This window comes from Sardina pilchardus, chromosome 6 (assembly GCF_963854185.1).
Source record: "Sardina pilchardus chromosome 6, fSarPil1.1, whole genome shotgun sequence".
Lineage (NCBI taxonomy): Eukaryota > Metazoa > Chordata > Actinopteri > Clupeiformes > Clupeidae > Sardina > Sardina pilchardus.
This window is the reverse complement of record NC_084999.1, coordinates 8,000,334-8,019,251: the sequence shown is the minus strand read 5'-3', so window position 1 is coordinate 8,019,251 and position 18,918 is coordinate 8,000,334. Positions and strand designations below refer to the sequence as shown.

General features: G+C 41.8%; 2 protein-coding genes across 2 annotated transcripts in view; one reads left to right on the top strand and one right to left on the bottom strand.

Annotated features, from left to right (window-relative positions):
• Positions 1-18,918, bottom strand: part of LOC134082513 (collagen alpha-1(VI) chain-like) — a 79,315-nt gene that overhangs the window by 41,780 nt on the left and 18,617 nt on the right. The window lies entirely within an intron of this gene.
• LOC134083484 (collagen alpha-6(VI) chain-like) overlaps positions 1-18,918 on the top strand; it is a 29,936-nt gene that overhangs the window by 3,840 nt on the left and 7,178 nt on the right. Inside the window, exons 2-34 of the mRNA XM_062539808.1 lie at positions 414-510; positions 648-1,256; positions 1,455-2,036; positions 3,199-3,804; positions 3,923-4,489; positions 4,596-5,153; positions 5,670-6,248; positions 6,598-7,167; positions 7,274-7,623; positions 8,922-9,000; positions 9,238-9,383; positions 10,182-10,274; positions 10,568-10,621; positions 11,619-11,690; positions 11,861-11,887; positions 12,081-12,125; positions 12,209-12,262; positions 12,576-12,638; positions 13,155-13,220; positions 13,341-13,394; positions 13,491-13,526; positions 13,938-14,000; positions 14,417-14,479; positions 15,068-15,130; positions 15,931-15,993; positions 16,172-16,222; positions 16,449-16,484; positions 16,626-16,688; positions 16,775-16,837; positions 17,372-17,407; positions 17,498-17,534; positions 17,733-17,744; positions 17,861-18,354. Of these exons, the coding sequence (XP_062395792.1) occupies positions 435-510; positions 648-1,256; positions 1,455-2,036; positions 3,199-3,804; positions 3,923-4,489; positions 4,596-5,153; positions 5,670-6,248; positions 6,598-7,167; positions 7,274-7,623; positions 8,922-9,000; positions 9,238-9,383; positions 10,182-10,274; positions 10,568-10,621; positions 11,619-11,690; positions 11,861-11,887; positions 12,081-12,125; positions 12,209-12,262; positions 12,576-12,638; positions 13,155-13,220; positions 13,341-13,394; positions 13,491-13,526; positions 13,938-14,000; positions 14,417-14,479; positions 15,068-15,130; positions 15,931-15,993; positions 16,172-16,222; positions 16,449-16,484; positions 16,626-16,688; positions 16,775-16,837; positions 17,372-17,407; positions 17,498-17,534; positions 17,733-17,744; positions 17,861-18,354 (6,330 nt within the window). The 5' untranslated portion in view covers positions 414-434. The remainder of the gene's footprint in view (positions 1-413; positions 511-647; positions 1,257-1,454; positions 2,037-3,198; positions 3,805-3,922; positions 4,490-4,595; positions 5,154-5,669; positions 6,249-6,597; positions 7,168-7,273; positions 7,624-8,921; positions 9,001-9,237; positions 9,384-10,181; positions 10,275-10,567; positions 10,622-11,618; positions 11,691-11,860; positions 11,888-12,080; positions 12,126-12,208; positions 12,263-12,575; positions 12,639-13,154; positions 13,221-13,340; positions 13,395-13,490; positions 13,527-13,937; positions 14,001-14,416; positions 14,480-15,067; positions 15,131-15,930; positions 15,994-16,171; positions 16,223-16,448; positions 16,485-16,625; positions 16,689-16,774; positions 16,838-17,371; positions 17,408-17,497; positions 17,535-17,732; positions 17,745-17,860; positions 18,355-18,918) is intronic.

Sequence of the window (18,918 nt, the reverse complement as noted above, 5' to 3'; positions counted from 1 at the left end):
CTTTCTCCAAATCACATACTGTAGCTGTGGTTCCATCACTGAAATGATTTGCATTCGGTGCATGTAGTGTTACTGCATTGCATACAATGTGGGTGCTGTTCTTCTTGTCTATGCATTGTTCACATTGTGAATGCTGTTTTTTAACCCAAGTATTACTTTCTCCACATCACATAGCTGTGGTTCCATCTGCTGTCCTCTAAGAACTCCTCTCTGTCCTCTCCTATCCGAGACCACAGCGCATGCCATGTGCTTTCCATCTCACAGCTTAGGGAAAGAATGGAAATGAATTGTGCTTTAAGGGATGTCTGTCTTTGGCAAGACCATGTTGATGGCTACCATGGTCTGTCGTCAATTGAAATATGAGTGGCCTCTTTACACAAAGTCATTGTCTTTTTGCATGTTATTTATTGCAGGCTTTCAGAAACACTGCGAACATGGCAAATACGTGTGTTCTTTTTGGTGCCGTGATCGCAGCATCTTGTTTTCTCTTGAGTGCATCACAAAAAACAGGTAAATGCATCTCCGAAACAAAACAGATGTCCTGTGATTATCAGGAACTTTCTGACACTGTCTGGTAATAATTTGAGTATGACAACTGTCAATCGGATTGCCTTTCTTTCACTTATGAGAATGAATCTTTCTCCCAGAATGCACACGGGAGGCTGTGGCTGATATTGTCTTCCTGGTCGATGGCTCCTGGAGTATTGGATCAGAGAACTTCCAGCGTATCCGGGCGTTTCTCCACACTCTGGTAGCCAGCTTCGATGTGGCCCCAGACCATGTCCGCATTGGCCTGGCGCAATACAGCAACACTCCCCGCACTGAGTTTAACCTTAACACCTATCAGAATAAACAAGAGATTCTCGAGTACATTGACAAGCTGCCGTACCAGGGTGGAGGGACGATGACTGGCAAGGGACTGGACTTCATCCTGAAGGAGCACTTTGTGGAAAGCGCAGGAAGCCGTGCCAGAGAGAGCGTGCCCCAGATTGCTGTGGTCATCACAGATGGCCAGTCACAGGATAACGTTGAAGCGCATGCCAAGGACCTGAGGAATCAGGGCATCACCCTTTACGCCATCGGCATCAAAGATGCGGACGAGGAGCAGCTGAAGGAGATTGCCAATGAGCCCCATGAGCAGCATGTGTACAGCGTCTCTGACTTCAGCGCTCTCCAGGGCATCTCCCTGAACATCGTGCAGGTGTTGTGCACCACCGTGGAGGAGGCCAAACGGCAGACCTCACAGGTTTCTGCAGGTAGTGCAGTTCATATTATGGTTACAGTATGCTGTGTCTTATTATCTTGCAAATACAAATTCTAGACATGGTGGGGAGGAATTAAGCAAAATTAGCATGAGCAAGTATAAGTTGAGACAAACATTTTTATTTGTATGATGACTTACATTTATTGAATTACATTCTGATATGTCTAAATTCATCTTTTTATAATTTCAGAATGTCAACAGGCAGCAGTTGCTGACATTGTGTTCCTTGTGGATGGCTCGAGTAGCATTACTATCGATAGTTTTAATCAGATGAAGCAATTCCTTCAATCATTTGTGAGTGGACTTACTGTTGCCTCAGACAAAGTGCGCATAGGTCTGGCACAGTTCACTGATGACACGTACCAGGAGTTTCTGCTGAAGGATCATGACAACGTCAGAGATGTTCTTAATCAAATTGCCCAACTCCAGTACCGTCAAGGAGGAACTTATTTGGGAAAGGGCCTCACCTTCCTTCACGACGAGTATTTTACCCCGGACGGAGGCAGCCGACCTAACGTTCCAAAGATTGTCATGGTGATCACAGACGGCGAATCCTCTGATGATGTAGCAGGACCAGCCCTAATGTTGCAGAGATTGGGGATTGTCATCTACGCCATTGGGGTTGGCCAGTATGATGTCAAACAGCTGCAATCTGTTGCCAACAAACCTAGTCAGCGTTTCTTGGTAGGCCTCAACAACTACCAGGAGCTGCAGAACATCATGGACAGCATGCAGAAAAAAGTTTGCAGCGCTGTGACTGTCCAAGCAGAGGGTAAAGTTGATTATTTTTACTTTCTTTTTAATACTTTGACACATACAGATCAACTTAGTCTTGATATTACCAACATTAAAAAATATTTGTATAAATATATATGTATAAAAAATGTAATATTATACATTTCCATTGTAATTCTATTGTTCCTTTGCTCTCTGTCTAATGTATGATTTTATCACATTGGATTATTAAGGCAAAATGTTAAAGTCCTCTCTTTTATAACTTGTTTCAGATTTCTCACAAAGACACGCTGATATTTTCTTCCTTGTGGACAGTTCGGCTCAGTCACAGATTCCGATCATAAGACAAATGCTTATTCGACTTGCCAACCAACTCAACATAAACATTGACGGCAATCGTATGGGCCTGGCTCAGTTTGGCGATTCTGTCAAAGTAGAATTCAAGATGAACCAGTTCACCTCGAGATCTGAAATAACTGACTATGTGAAAAAATTCAGATTGACAGGAAGTCGGACACGTAACACTGGACAAGCAATAACATTCGCCCGCCAAAACTTTTTCTCTTCGGAGTATGGGGCCCGTGGGTATGAACCCTACTTGGTGCTCATAACATCAGGGCAATCAGATGACAATGTGATCAAAGCATCACGAGTTATTAAAGAAGAAGGTGTGACTGTACTTACTGTTGGGCTTGGCCAAGCTGACCGAGTGGAGCTCGAGACCATTGCAACACACCCTTATGTCTTTTTTGGACAATCAGCTCAACAGACAGTAACAGACATCAAGAATGTTGTTGACAAGACTGTTCTTGGAGCTGATGGATTAATAAAAACAACAGCAGATGATGATACTGTTAAAACTGGCAAGTAGTGTTAAAATGGATTCATGATGATTTATTTGTATGATATATTCACTCCAGTTTTACCATACCTTGTAAAGAAATCACAAAGCAGAAAGTTGTCCTTCACAGACACACAATTTGCCCTTTCTGTGTGGATCACTACTTTGATATTATGCTAGCAGTTAGCAGTCTCTGCTGGCTAATATTAGTATTGCATTTACCAAAAAACTCAATCCCTTTTTTAGCTAATTAAATAAGATATTGGTTTCTATGACTGAATTTGTTTATTACAGTAAACCTGTCTTCATATGCACTGTTTTTTTTATTTATTTAACGATTTTGCCCTCTGTGTTTCAGTGTGCACTTCAGCCAAAGTAGCAGACATTGTGTTCATTGTGGATGAATCCAGCAGCATTAATCCTGTGAACTTCCAACTGATGCGGACATTCATGTTAAGAATCCTTAAAGACCTTGAAATCAGTTCCAATGGTGTGAGGGTGGGCTTAATGACTTACAGCAATGACCCTCAACTTGACTTCCACTTGAACACATACACTGATAAACAAGATATTTTGCTGAGCATAAAGCGGTTACCATACGGTGGTGGCGACACATACACAGGAAAAGCTCTGACATTTGCTAAGGACAACATGTTCACCAAGGAGAAGGGGAGCCGGCGTGACAGTGGTGTGCAACAGATAGCCGTAATAATCACAGACGGCGTGTCTCACGATAACGTCAGTGGTCCAGCTCTGAAATTGCGTGATTTAGGAGTTAAAGTCTATGCAGTGGGTGTTAAAGATGCATCTAAGAAAGAACTGATAGAGATGGCCACCGACCCAGTTAGGAACTATATGGTATCCATTGATGATTTTGTGAAACTTAAGTCAATGGTAGCCAATCTGACAAAAAGAATTTGCCGTGACATTACGAAACCACCCCCACCACCACCATCGAAACGAGGTCAGTATCCACAGCAGAGCTTGAAAGCTGCACATTTATGACATGAGATTAAATGTGATCAGGCTTAGGATTGTGTATGTTTATAGTAATTATGTCCTGTGTGCTTTTTGTCTTGTAGACTGTGTCAAAACAGAGGAAGCGGATTTCTTTTTTTTGATTGACCACTCGTCCAGCATTCCCTACGACGATTTTGGCCGAATGAAAAAGTTTATTTTGGAATTTATAGAGATGTTTCCTATTGGACCAAAACAGGTACGCGTTGGCCTGGCAAAGTTCTCCACCAGCCCTAACCTGGAGTTCAACCTGGGCGATTACAAAGACAAAAAGTCTTTGGAGAAGGCTGTGGATGCTGTCAAACAAACTGGAGGGGATACTTATACAGGAGCTGCTCTGAATTTCATGAGCCCGTATCTTGAGGAGGCTCTAAAGGCCCGTGGGGATGAGGTGCCCAAGTATCTCATTGTTATAACGGATGGAGAGTCACATGACAATGATGTTGTGAAAAAGGCAGCAGAGAGATTACGCCAACGGGGCATCACCATTTTTGCCATTGGGGTGAAGGATGCCAATAACGACGAGCTGCTGGACATTTGCGGTGATCCTAAGAGGAGGTTCTTGGTCAATAACTTTGATGCACTTAAACCACTCAAGGACGATATTGTGACAAACATATGCTCTGAAACAGGTGAACCAAATGTGTTTTAATGACTGAAGTGTATGACTTGATACCCGTATACACTTGTTGTAGCTTAGTGAATTGGTTTGACTAAGCTTTGATTTCTCCCGTGCAGCATGCAAGGAAATGCTGGCTGATGTCATACTCCTGATTGACAGCTCTGGAAGCATCGACCCCGAAGACTTCCTCATGATGAAGGCTTTCATCAACAACACAATTATGCGGTCCGTCATCGGGCCAGACTCGGTGCGCATGGGGGTGCTGCAGTTCAGCACCATACAGAGGGAGGAGTTTTCTCTCGACAGCTCCCAAACCCGAAATGACCTTGTGCAGAAGGTGAACGCCATGCGGCAACTGGGTGGGGGAACTCTGACTGGTCAAGCTCTCAGCTTCACCTCCCAGTACTTTGACGCCTCAAGGGGCGGGCGCCCCAATGTCCCAAAGATCCTGATCGTCATAACAGATGGTGAAGCTCAAGATGCCGTTAAGTTGCCAGCGCAGGCTCTGAGGGACAAGAATGTGGCCATCTACTCCATCGGTGTGGGTGGGGCCAACATAACCCAGCTGAATGAGATCAGTGGCATCGCAGACAGGGTGTATACAGAGACAGACTTTGATGCCCTCCAGTTTTTGGAGGATAAAATTTTCTACAAGATCTGTCATCCTGACACAGGTAAGTGGCTGTAGTTGAAATTAGACAGAAAATATATGTACTTACTTTTTTCCAAAAAAAGAAAGAGCACCTGAAGAATTTGTTACCTCTCTATATTCTTTCTTCTGTCCTTTCTTCTTTCCTTCATTGTCATTGTATGAACTATCAAATAAAACTCTACACATGTTTTCCCATACATTAATTAAGGCTAGAACTGAAGGAAAAGAATGAAAATCTTCACTGACGGATTAGGATTAATCCAAGAAACTGTCCGCATTAGATTTTCATCCATTGGCATTCAGTAAAGTTTAAAAACATTTTTGCAAAAAGACTAGAAGTGTGCAGATTCTTCTTTAAAATGACACCTGGACACATGGATGAGCGGTGATCTTTTACTATTTTTCATCTGTTGGCATTGAAATGTTGTAATGTTGTAATGTTGATTGCATGTGTAACATGCAATCAATCGTATTCCAAAGCAATACTAGGTCAAATACACATACTGTATACAACTGTTTTGTTTCTACTCCCTTTTAGACTGCACAAGGACAGAGGTGGCAGACATGATCTTCCTTGTTGATGGCTCCAGCAGTATAACCGCGGCTGAATACAAGAGCATGCAGCGCTTCATGACCTCACTCGTGAATAGCACCAATATTGGAGAGAACCGGGTCCGTTTTGGTGCCATTGTCTACTCGGACAAGGCGGAGTCGAAGTTCACTCTGAACCAGTACGATACCGCAAAGGAGGTACGAGAGGCCATAACAACCATTGTAAAACCAGGTGGAAACACTTACACAGGAAGAGCCCTGCAGTATACACTGGAGTACTTTGGAAAACAACATGGCGGCCGTCGGGAGGAGGACGTACCTCAGATCCTTTTCATCATTACTGATGGAGCAGCCACAGATCCCGTTTTGTTGCCTGTGTGGTCGAGAGAGATCCTGAGTTATAATATCACGATATATGCCATCGGCGTGGCAGGGGCCGAACAGAGTGAGCTTGAGATCATGACTGGAGGAGACAAAAGAAAGGTGTTTTATGTGGGCGACTATGATGCTTTGGAGGTCCTGCACAATAACATCTCCAGTGAGCTTTGTAAAGACATCAAACCACGTAAGTCTTTTTTTTATTATTATTAAATAAACAGTCTCAGATGCCCCCGGTACATCTGGGTTCTGCTAAAGCTCTCTTCTTATTCATTTTTTTATCTTTGCTTCTGACATCTTTGTGTATGTTCTAGAAGGTTGAGACCTTCCTGAGAAGAATATTGAGACCATGCTTTTTGTTATCAATGTTCACTGAAGCTATATGAATAAATGTAATTGGTACTGGTACACAAAAATTATTGCAAGCATAATGACCTAAATTCAGAAGTATATGGAAATCATTTGCAATCTCAAAAAAATAGGTGTGAAAGTGAAATACAAATCTACATGAAACACAAATTATGATTTTTCTTTAGAATGCGAGAAAAAGGAGATAGACCTGGTCATGTTGACAGACAGCTCCCGCAGCATCAGTGCCGGTGACTTTGGCATCATGAAGACGTTTATGAAAAAGGTGGTGAGCAGCTTCCACATCAAACCAGAGGCTGTGCGGGTGGCCCTAGCTCAGTTCAGCTCTTTCCCGGTGAAAGAGTTCCATCTCAACGAGGTCGACAGTGAAGCCGCAGCACACGCCAAAATTGACGCCATTGATCAAATAGGACAACTGACATATATCGGACGGGCCCTCGAGTTCACCCGGAAGCGCTACTTCAAGACGGAAAACGGTAGCCGGAAAAACAAGGGTGTCTCACAGAACCTTATTGTGATCACCGATGGCGAATCACACGATTCAGTGGAAGAAGAGGCCAGGCTGCTCAGAGCCATGCAAGTGGATGTGTATGTCATTGGAGTGGGCAACATCCACAGGGATGAGCTGATTCAGATCGCTGGTCATCCGGACAGGGTCTTCATCGTGAACGACTTCCGTGTCCTTGACCAAATCAAGACAAAGTTGGTGGATACGGTTTGCGTGCCAGCTGACCCACGTAAGATACTTGAGCAAATGTTATGATACTTCACAATCATAATTAATATCTCCTTGTAAAATAGTTTTTTTTACTGTTTTAATATTAACATGTACTCTTTCTTTAGCCTTCGTTTGCTCTGTGGACATCGGCATTGGATTTGATATTTCCAACAGGCCCAAACCATCACTATTCAGTACACAAGTGAAACTTCAGAATTATCTACGAGACATTGCAGAACGCGTCCCGTCACTACCCAACCTGTGTTGTGCACAGGGCCAGACTATTGAGGCACAAGTCGGCTTCCGTCTGGTCTCTAAAGAGGGCAGGATGCTGGATGAATTCAAGTTTGAGTCAGTCAGCAAAGATGCGATGAAAAAGGTGCTGGCGATGCAGACAGTAGAGGACCTTGCCTTCAATGCACAGCTGCTGAGGTCCTTTAAAGAAATGTTCAGGGATTCAAAAGCTGGTGTGAAGGTAAGCACGCCAAACAGGAAGCAAAGAAGGAAATATATATCATTAGTCATATACAATGTCTATACGGTACAGTAATGCCTATAATAACAGTATTTACCTCTGTTCCACTCATGACATATTTGTATATGGCTATGATTACAAATGCACTAAAACCACTCACTTTCTTATATCATCTTTTTAAAAATGCTGCTATACAAAATCTGGCTATGGAGTCCTGTAATGGTTTAGGTAGCGCAGTTAGTTGCACATAGCATCAAATAGATGGCCTTTTTTCTTGGTCGTAGTCATCCTTCAATTCGCTATCAGGTAGCGGCCATTGTGTAAAACGATGCTACAGGGTACACTGCCTGCCCCCTACTGGTGAATGCATAAAATACAACAATCCTACAGTGTGCATTGGCCCTTTCCGAAACCAGCCCCTAAATCCTAACACTACACACTTCCACTTCGTTTGCGCGTTCACGTGAGGGTCCGCCACATTAAGTATCATCCGAAACGAATTTTGAGTCGAGTGAAGTGCCTAGGGAGAGGGGCTACCACGCCTCCAGGAGCAAGTCAGCATCGATGCTGACTTGAAACGCAGGTGCAACCGTTTTCAAGTGTTCGTGCAGCTCGTGAATCTCCCTGCCAGTTGTTTTTTGGTCCGTATGACGGCATTTACAGATAAAAGCGTGATTTAAGCTACATTGTAACAACTCATGTTCAGTTTGATACTCAGTAAAATGTGCAAGATCGTACAGAAGTAGGCTGTAATATTTGAACACATGTGCAGGTCGCATTTACAGCACTTTTATAATTTGATGTTAAATAAAGCATAAAATGCAACTCCTCACTCATAGTAATGAAAGGAGAGAAGAGGGATGTATATCCTAATACATAGGGGTGTCCAGAACATCTTAATTGGCGATTTAATATATATTGGCTTCATAATTTCTATGAAAACGAATATGACGTCAACTTCCTTCTCCCTTCAAGCGCATCCGAAATGTAGCGCTGTTTTAACCCCCTAACCCTTCAAATGCGAGTGTTCTCCGCACCCACGAGTGGACTTGAAAAGGAAGTTCACTCGCTAACCAAGTCGAAGTGAGTAGGGATCCGTTTCGGAAAGGGCCTTTGTGTACCCTGCTGCTGCAGCCTCGTTTTGGTTTGCAATGGCTGCCGCCTGAGTAAGGCGAATAGAGCTGTTCCTCTGAGCCAGCTTTTGCTCAACTGGCTCATAGTCACAGAATATGTCACATTGCATTTGAACCGCATGCACATTAAAACAACCGTACTGTGTTTTGTTGACATCTTTTTAGGTGCTGATCATCTTTACTGATGGGCTTGATGATACCATTGAGATGCTTCAGATAGAGTCTGAATCTCTGAGAAATAGCAGTAAGTCTCCAAATATTTTTTTTTTAACATACTAAACATTTGTGGAGCAGTACATACAGTACATAACACCCATATCAAGCTACAGGAAGCCAAACTTGACCCTTGTATGAAACCCATTAGATGAGATGTCTAGACAGCATAGCTTTGAGAAAGCGATGATGGGTGAGTGTAGCTTTACTTAACTCTCAAAATTCCACTCATTTTTTTCCCCACCGCGTTGTGCTCCTCTCTGACCAGATGTCGACGCGCTTCTGGCGGTGGCTTTGGATGGAGTCACAAATGCCCACGAGCTGGAGCTGGTTGAGTTTGGGCGAGGATTTGGCTACAAGCAACCTCTTGCCATCGGAATGCAAAATGTGGAAAGTGCCATAATGAAACAAATTGTAAGAAACGTTTAATGCAAATCTTTTGCTGCCACTCTTAACTGTATATGCTTTTGTTGCACTGTCTGTAAAATATAATTGTTATCTGCAACATTGTTTGTCCTGCAAGTTAAGAAATTAGTTGATATGAATGCCCTCTTAAAACAAATGTTGCAGGATTGGCGATTTCATCTCCGGTTTCGCTTTTCATTTTAACTCGTTTTATGCTTGCATATTTCTCTGCAGAGCTTCCCCTACAGCTTTAGCGTGTATATTAATTATATATTATATAAATATATAAATTGCAATCGTGGCTCTTCTTGTTCCTTACGCGTCTCAGACTTCCAGATGTAAACAAGGAGCGATCGTCTCCTGCAGAAACTGCAAGGTTGCAATAGCAGATAGGGACATTGGGGGCGGGAGGAAATATTACTGTTTTCGATAAAACTGGTCAGTCAAGCAAAACAACGATGTCTAAGCGATTTTATGACTATGAAAAAGTTGCATAGGGTCTCTTTAACAAAGCTGTACTTTAGGTTGTCAAATTGACCCATCCATTCCTCTTTTACAGAAGTAATTTGATGTGTTGAAAATGTGCATGGTCCAGTTCTGAATGGTGGTGCAATTTCAATGGGTCAGACCAGTTTGAGTAAAATGAGCTCATAATCTAGTCAAATGAGACCACAATTTAGTAAAAAATAAGCTCTCAATTTACTAAAATGCACATTCTCTCTGTGTACAAAAGTATCTTGCAATGACACCTCCTGGGCTCTGTACTGTTTACTTAAAAGTCCACGTCTGTTGCCTGCTTCTCCTTAGGACACGGCTACAGAGAGGGTGTGCTGTGGCGTGATGTGCAAGTGCAGTGGTCCAGACGGAATGAGAGGACCACGAGGATCACCAGGATCAAAGGTAAGGGCACACTGAGAGGCTCAGACATTTTTACATGATCAATTTGTAATTAATGTATGATTCATTTTTACATGATCAATTTGTAATTAATGTATGATTCATTTTTACATGATCAATTTATAATTAACGTATGATTCATTTTTATATGATCAATTTATAATTCATGTATGATTCATTTTTACATGATCAAGTATTATCATTAATGTGTGTGTGTGTGTTTGTGTGTGTGTGTGTGTATTTGTGTGCTTGCTTTGTGCTCCCAATAAATGTGTTTTTGGCCATTGTCTACACAGGGCCCTCCAGGGACAAAGGGTCATGCAGGATATCCCGGAGATGAGGGTGGTCCTGTAAGTGTCATTTTCTTGTATATTTATATATCTGTGTAAATCAAATGTGTGAGCGTGTGTGTGTGTGTGTCTTTGATAGCTGGGGATGGAATGGGGTGTGGTGAAGTGATGTAGAGAATAGGAGGAATATGTACAGTAATGCAAAAACATTATCACTAGAGAGGGCCTTCCACTTTTACACGGCACCTGATGACCTGACCACCACTGTTTCTCCTACACCCTTGGAAAGGTTTATAGTGGGTTGCTATCTGCAAGGTCACCACTAGAGACTGCTAAATGCAACATACTGTACCTTAAAAGTGACTGAAGTGAGATGCCTCAGTCAGAGTGCTACACATAGTAAATGGCCCAATCCCAAGGTGAGCCCTGAGGTCTAAGGACTAAAGACTCATAGACTTAATTGATCTCTGGTGCTAAGTGAGTGAGTGTGTGAGGCCACATGGGCTCAGAAAGGTATTTGGGATTGGGACTAGGATTAGCTATTTTTTCCCCTCTGCTGGAGAAAGTGTCCATTCTATTGATTATTACTCTAACTGTGGAAAAAAGTAACGATAAAGCACTTGTTTACAAGCTAGCGAAACGGTTAGCATAAGTTCAGCATAACAATGTGGATGGTACAAGGTTAGAAACATGATCTTAATCGAGTTTCGTGTTTCTCATTTCTCTTCCCGGCACAGTAAGATCCAATATTGCATGGTTGGTTTTCAGCCTGGGGACGCTAAAGGGAGTCGGGAAAGTCACCATTTTCACCGGAACAGATCATTTAATCATCCAAATGATTTTTAGACGGGTTTATTAAGTTGAAATAGTTGCCAAGTTCCCCTTTAAGTAGAACTCAGATGTACCTGTATTTGTAACTGACCTGGCGAGTGCCACTACTTAATGTCAAATAGTTCAGCCTTCCCACCTACAGTATGTATTTCAATAGAAAATATAAGTTGGTTTCAGCGTTGCGTTCTGTCAGAAAAACAAAATCAAGCTGGTTTGCTTTCTTTAGGGAGAAAGAGGCCCTCCAGGTCCCAATGGAGCTCAAGGAGTGCAAGGCTGCCCAGGGAAAAGAGGCATAAAGGTATGCAGCATAATGATTATAGACAACATTTTTTTTTTTTTTAAATGTCTTCTGTATAAATATCTCATTCATTGTTGTTGTGGTTTGCATAATGATTGTAGACAACATTTGAAGAAAAAAAAAAAAGTCTTCTGTATAAATATCTCATTCATTGTTGTTGTGGTTTGCAGGGAGGAAGGGGCTACCGAGGCGATACAGTGAGTGCAGAAATCATCTATCTTCTTCCATGTGATCGTCAATAAATCATAAGAAAATGTACATCTGCAGTGTGCTGTGTAGCACATACTGTACTGTACATCTCAATATGCAAATGTAACACAGAACTATATACTGTAAATGACGACACCACTTAGCTCATTCAGCTTTATGGATCCCATTTCTGTTTGATAGGGAGAAGATGGAGAACACGGATTGGATGGAGTTAATGGTGAACAGGTAATTCGTTTTTACGATAGTCAGAATGTGCAGTATATTTGAACTTGTTTTACCGTTAACATTTTGATATCTATTCTTCACAGGGTGTCACTGGTTTGGCTGGTGCTGCTGGAGACAGAGGAGACCCTGGCAACCCAGTAAAGTATTTTTCTAATGGGTCTAATGCATCTCATTCTCATTCAACACAGCCTCAAAATCTGATAGTTGTCTCTGACAGCACATGAAATTACAGACACAACGGGCCTAACACATTTGATCCATTACCACTAAACCCAGATAAGAAGAATGAAGACAGATGCTGTGCTCCATACTTTGCATACTTCTATACTTACAATACCTAATAATAGTACACAAGTGAATGCACTTCATATTAGTGCATTCATATTAGGTGTTTTAAGCTAAGGTGTATGCTAATTGGAAAACATATCCTCTCATCCTCGTGCGTTCCAGGGCCACCGCGGTATTAGAGGGGACCCTGGCGTCAAGGGACAGCGCGGTCTGAGAGGCGATCCTGTAAGTTTGACTGACTTTTGGTCAGCTGTAATCACTCACTCATGTGAAACTCATGTGTATTTTGACTCACAGGTCATTCAAAAAGGTTAACATTTTCTCTTACAGTAGCACAAAACATCAGTCATCATGTGATATGGTTGGAGAATACTATTGTTCTTTCTGATGCTATGGACACATTGTTACTAAAATATATGTGAAACTGTGTCACATTATCTAATTGAGGGAATTGCCAGAGCAACTTGTATTCGTGACATCAATGTTGTGTAATATAAGAGGCTCTCGAGGCATATCATGGTGCATTGACAGACTCATAGACAGGGTCCATTTTCAAAAAATCAGAACCCCGAAGGCATTTTGTGATTATTTATGTTATACAACTTTTCAAATGGTATTAAAGGATGCTGAATCCAAATCTGCTGTATTTGAAGCTCAAAAATATCCCATAATGCCTCAAAATTGAGATTCAAAATGGCCAGTGTCTTTTCCTGTTCAAAATGTCCTTTCCCCTCTGTTCAGGGAGAGCCTGGGACAGACAATAGACAAGCAGGCCAAAAGGGAGAGAATGGACACAGAGGACTGCAGGTTTGTGAAGTAACATGGTAGCATGATACGAATTGAAAAGATAAGAGTAGCTAGGTGGATATTGGCTGTGGATATTTACAGCAGAGCTGACTCAGCCTTTGCCTTTTGCTCCTTTTCCAGGGAGACGCAGGACCAGACGGTTCGCCAGGAAGACCAGGAGATGCTGGGAATACAGTATGCCGATCATTCCCTCATTGCATTAATGTCTTTTGGGATTTATTGCCACACCAAATTCACTGGTATGATTTTGATTCTTTTCCTCTTTTCAAGGGCCCTCAGGGGAGAAGAGGTAATCCAGGTGTCAAGGTAAAGTTTGAACTGCTGTTGAAGAGGCAACTTTGCACAAGATTTTTAGTGAAGTAGTTGTGTGCACATGCAGTATACAGTAGGATTGTATGGACACATCTATATAACAGTTGCTGGAAATGGGCACAAACGTAGTCAAAGGAAAGACATCCGCACACTGTCTTACGTGCTCCCGGTTTAATGGCAAAATACAACGTTTCGACCACTCAGGTCTTCGTCAGGAGGCGAAACGTTGTCGAAACGTTGTACTTTTGTACGTTAAACCGGGAACATGTAGCCGGGGGCACATGTACTGTAACCGGGAGCATGAGCAACATTGTCGATAAATAATGCTATATAAATGACCGATAGTCATCAACAGTATTGCTAGAATTGATTCATGTGTCATGTACTGTATCTACTTTATTACAGGGATCAAGGGGAGCTCCGGGAGATATTGGGATCCAGGGCGTCCCTGGGCCATCAGGCGCTCAGGTAACACTGCTAGTTGGACCACACATGTACAGTAATCAAACGTTGCACATGTACATACATAGTCCTGTGGGTTGTCATTTGCAATGGGTTTGCTTAAGACTTCAAACTAAAAAAACTTCAAAAGTAGGTTTCAATAAGTCTCCTCTGATGTTGATTTTGTGTATATGTTCGTACCAAAACAAATGGAAGCAGACAGTAAACTCATTCCATTGATGGAAACCTGCTATCACTTATTGTAATACATTTGGCATCTCTGTTCTACACATCATTTCCCCAAATCAGTAAAGCGTTAAAACATGGTTGAAAGTTTTCTGTTTCAACATGAAATGCAATTCTATAGTGTTGATATCGCTCACTCATAATTTTTTTCTTTACCTTTTATGATTATTCATGCTTGATTTATTTATGTCTTTCAGGGGACCAGAGGACCAATCGGTCAAATAGGGCAAGGTGGCAGTTCTGGTTTACCTGGCCCTCAGGTAAGTGTCAAAGAAAACCACACTGTAAATCACAGGATGTTGTGTTGCACTATTCTGTGAATATTTGCTTAAAACAAAAACGCAGATTAGTTGCAGAAATGAAACTATGTTGTATTAAAGATCAAAGGTATAGTTGATGATTCTTACATTGTTTTTGTCAAATCCAGCAAATTGCTTCTCATGGGCAATGTGTGTGTGTGTGTGTGTGTGTGTGTGTGTGTGTGTGTGTGTGTGTGTGTGTGTGTGTGTGTGTGTGTGTGTGTGTGTGTGTGTGTGTGTGTTTGTGTGTGTGTGAATGCTCAAAAACTCTGGTGTTGATGCATAGTCCTGAGTGGCTTGGACAGACTATTTCCACCTATTAAAACATTGCTTTAAGGGCACAAAAGAGAGGAGTCTAATTTGATTGGCTGTTGAGCTCACATTGAGGATTCTACCTGTAAAGAATCGTTGGGTCACAGTATTCAGCATGTCCTCATATATTCTTATTATGTTCTCACGTGAGTCATAGTACAAAGTCAATCCATCGTGGCTAAAGCCACGTGGAGAACTGCACCAATCACTGTAATGAAATGCATTATCTCTCTGAAGGGACCACCAGGAACTACGGGTCCCATCGGATCTCGAGGAGGTGCAGGACCAAAGGGACAAAAGGTTAGTCAAATCAAATGCACGTGCCTACTCACATCCATACTCTTTACACACACAGGGCCCTAAAGATCCATAGCACAAACATTATTGGGCTAGCTCAATGCTCCCACAAACCACATGATTGCTAGTTCATGCATGAGAATTGCTTGCAGTATGCTAACCAGTGAATGTTTCTATGTCTGTGCCATTTGTTGACACTTAACATACTGTAGGTATAGTAGCCTATAATATGTGTAAAAAGGCAAATATGCGAATCACAGCTCCTCCCAAGATCCAACTGTCATTGACATGTAAGACCTATATAAAGCACCTCAACTAGCCAAAGGGATTCTCAAGGGGGTGTTCGGATGCTGTTTGGGGATGTTGTGAACGAGGCAGTGAAGAAGGGGTGCGCTCAGGCACAAATGGGCAGCGTTAATCACAGTTAAGAGGGATCAACACAACTTTTAAGCGTTTGAGAGCACGAACAGACCTGCCAATGTGTGCGCGTTTACTGACCAAATACTAGGCTTCCAGACAGATAGCTCATCTACTGTAACTCAGAGACCTGCGCAAGTGACTTCTGCTGTGCTAAGAATGTGAGCCTAGAGATCAAGTGGATTTCAGTTTCATTAAGTGCATTGTAGCACTTAATTAGGGCCCATGGGCTATTCTCAAGTCCATGTGTCATATTCTATTGTCCACAGACAGTGTATCCCTCCACCAACTACTACACAAATCCTCTCTCTCTCTCTCTCTCTCTGAAGTATGCCTAATCTTATGTTTAGTCCTACCCTCATCATGTTCACTCTGTGCCTGTGTAGGGTCAACAAGGAGATCCTGGAATCAAAGGAGGGATTGGATCTGTGGGCCCCAGAGGACCCCCGGTATGTCTATTGGATTCATCTTCCGTGACAAACAGTATAATCATGTTGCAGTTGTGCTGCATGTTAAATAAACATCACATAAACAAAACTATAAATCTACCAATAAGTCCAACAATGTGCTACTTAACTGCTTGTCAGTCAGTCATTCAATGTCCTTTTCAAATTTTGCTTGAATCAGGGACTTGATGGGAGAGATGGCTATGGACCTGATGGACCCAAAGGACAGAAGGTACAGCCGAGAGTGCTGTTGTCTAAAGAATCTAAACAGGAAAATGTGAAAATAGTATCCTATTTAGAGGCATTTCACAAGCGTTTATGGGACATGTTTTGAGTTGTGAATGTCACTTGCTGTGCCACCAGAGGTCAGTGTTGCATACGTTTCTCAGTACCAGTGAAAGATGTGTGATGCACTGTGGCCTGAATTTTAATGTACTGATCAATACAATATTTTAAAGGGGGAGACAGGCTTTCCAGGTTATCCAGGACTACAAGTAAGTCTTCACTGAAATGCTCTTAACTTTAAAAAAAAAAAAAAAAAAAATTGGATAGATTTTACAAGACAAAGAATTGAATTCCATATTTCAAATGAGGCCTTGCCTTGCTAAAAATGATCATCTTTGGTTATGCCACAGGGAGAGGATGGTACTACAGGTCCAAGTGGAGGCTCTGGAGTCAAAGGAAACAGGGGGCGAGGGGTGAGAACTGTCCTGCACCCACTACAAGTGACGTTTATTCAGAATTGAAATATTATCATTTACTGAATTACACTGTATTTAAACAGGGCAATGCTGGCTATAGCGGTCCACCAGGGGACCCCGGAACTAGTGGACCATCTGGACACAGGGTAAGATAGTGAATTAGTGAAATAATGAGAATTTCAAATAATAATAATAATAATAATAATAATTTAAATGACGTTACAGCTATGTTGTTGTGTGATGTGAATCAGCAAGCACTGTATTTTTTAGTTTAATTACTAATTCAGGATTAAAAGATACAGCTTTTCATCTTTAGATCTCTTGGTTTTAAGGCTGTTTAATGTACATTAGTTGTTCATTGTTGGATGTGAGTGGATGTTAAGCGTTGGATGTGATATATATTGTCTGATAAACTGTGCGCACCTTTTATACCTTTCTGCCCCTAAGCAATTAACCCCCTAGTTGTTCCAGAGGGACTGTCTTTGTCTCTGTAAATCACTTTGGATTGTGCTATCAGCTCAATCAATGTATTGCAATACCTTCATTAGCCAGTAGATGGCCCTGCTAGGGCAATGTCCAGCAGTCTTTTTATTCTCTCAATACCATTTCCTGAATGCCTGCAGCAATGGAAAGGCAAGGCCGGATTAGGTCAAATTCAAAGTTTCTTGTTTACTTTTCAGGGCCCAAGAGGAGCTCCAGGACCCAGGCAGATGAGTGTACGCTCATTTCCCCCTTGTTCTTGGTTTTTCTTTGGTTACATTAGTGACATTCTTACAATTCTGAAATGTAAACATTGTGTTTTACAGGACTGCGAACTAATCAACTATGTGCGGGACAACTGTGGTATGTTTATATTTTATACTATTATTGCAAGCTGTATCACTGAAGTTAGTAATAGGTGTCCGTTTGCCATGTAATTAATATATTTACAGTTATTATTAAGTGTTTCATGGCCAAATTAAAGTACTATTCTTTTATCATTCTGTATTTATATTTTATACATTATTTTGACTAATTATCTGTCCACTTCTTCTTAAACAGCTTGTGCTTCAGGTAAGGTTTTCATTTTTATTTGTTTTCAAAACATGTTTAAACAGTGCCAATGATAGTATAAAATTATAGTGTGCAGCTTTTATTTTTTTGTGAAAACTCTTGTATTGTGTTCTAAGGTGTGATAGAGTGCCCAGCCTACCCCACTGAGCTGGTGATTGCCCTTGACATGTCTGAGGACGTGACCCCTGAGGTGTTTGAAAGGATGCGCGCCATTGTCCTTCACTTGCTGGAGGACATGTCCATTTCTGAGAGCAACTGCCCCAGGGGTGCCCGGGTGGCAATAGTCTCCTTCAGCTCCAGTGTGAAGTACCTGGTCCGGTTCTCAGACTACCATCGTAAGAAGCACCTCATTGAAGAGGTGAATAACATTGCCCTGGAACGCACCTCAAACCGTCGCAACATTGGGACAGCCATGCGGTTTGTGGCCAGACATGTGTTTAAGCGCACGCGAAAGGCTCTGCTAATGCGAAAGGTGGCCATCTTCATCACCAATGGTGCCTCCCAGGATGTCAAGTCAATCAACACTGCTGTCTTGGAGTTCAAAGCCCACGATATTCACCCTGCTGTCATCTCCTTCAGGAATGCCCCTAATGTTCAAAGTGCTTTCGAGGTAAGCAAAATAACAAAGAGAAAAGTGTATGAATCTTGGTCAGAGGAAGATTTCACTTCACTTTTCAGACACAAAAAATATTAAACGGATTGTTGTGAAAATAAATGGTTCAAGTTTACAATTTACCACTACTCAACACTGCAGCGCTTAACTTATATGTGATTTGTGGTGTTGCATATCAATTGTCATGTACTGTATGTCTGTCCTTCATCAACATAACATTTAGTGCAGTAACAAGCAAACAAACAATCCGATTTCAGTCTGATTACACTCTACTCTTAGAAAATGTCACATTAAATTGTGTAATTGGATGGGAATCCAATTTCATGATATCAGAATGAATAACCTGGAGTATTTGATTTCAATCTGATTACATCTGTCATGTAACCAATACTCTAATTCTAGTTAGTGGTCATCATGATTCCTGGATGAAGGAATCTAGTTATTTGGCCACTTACCACGTAAACAGGAATATTCTAAATTCTGAAAATAATGAGATTGGTTCTCTCACCAGATTGTTCTTCACATGTGACCACCCTGATTCTTTCCTCACTTTCTTCACTT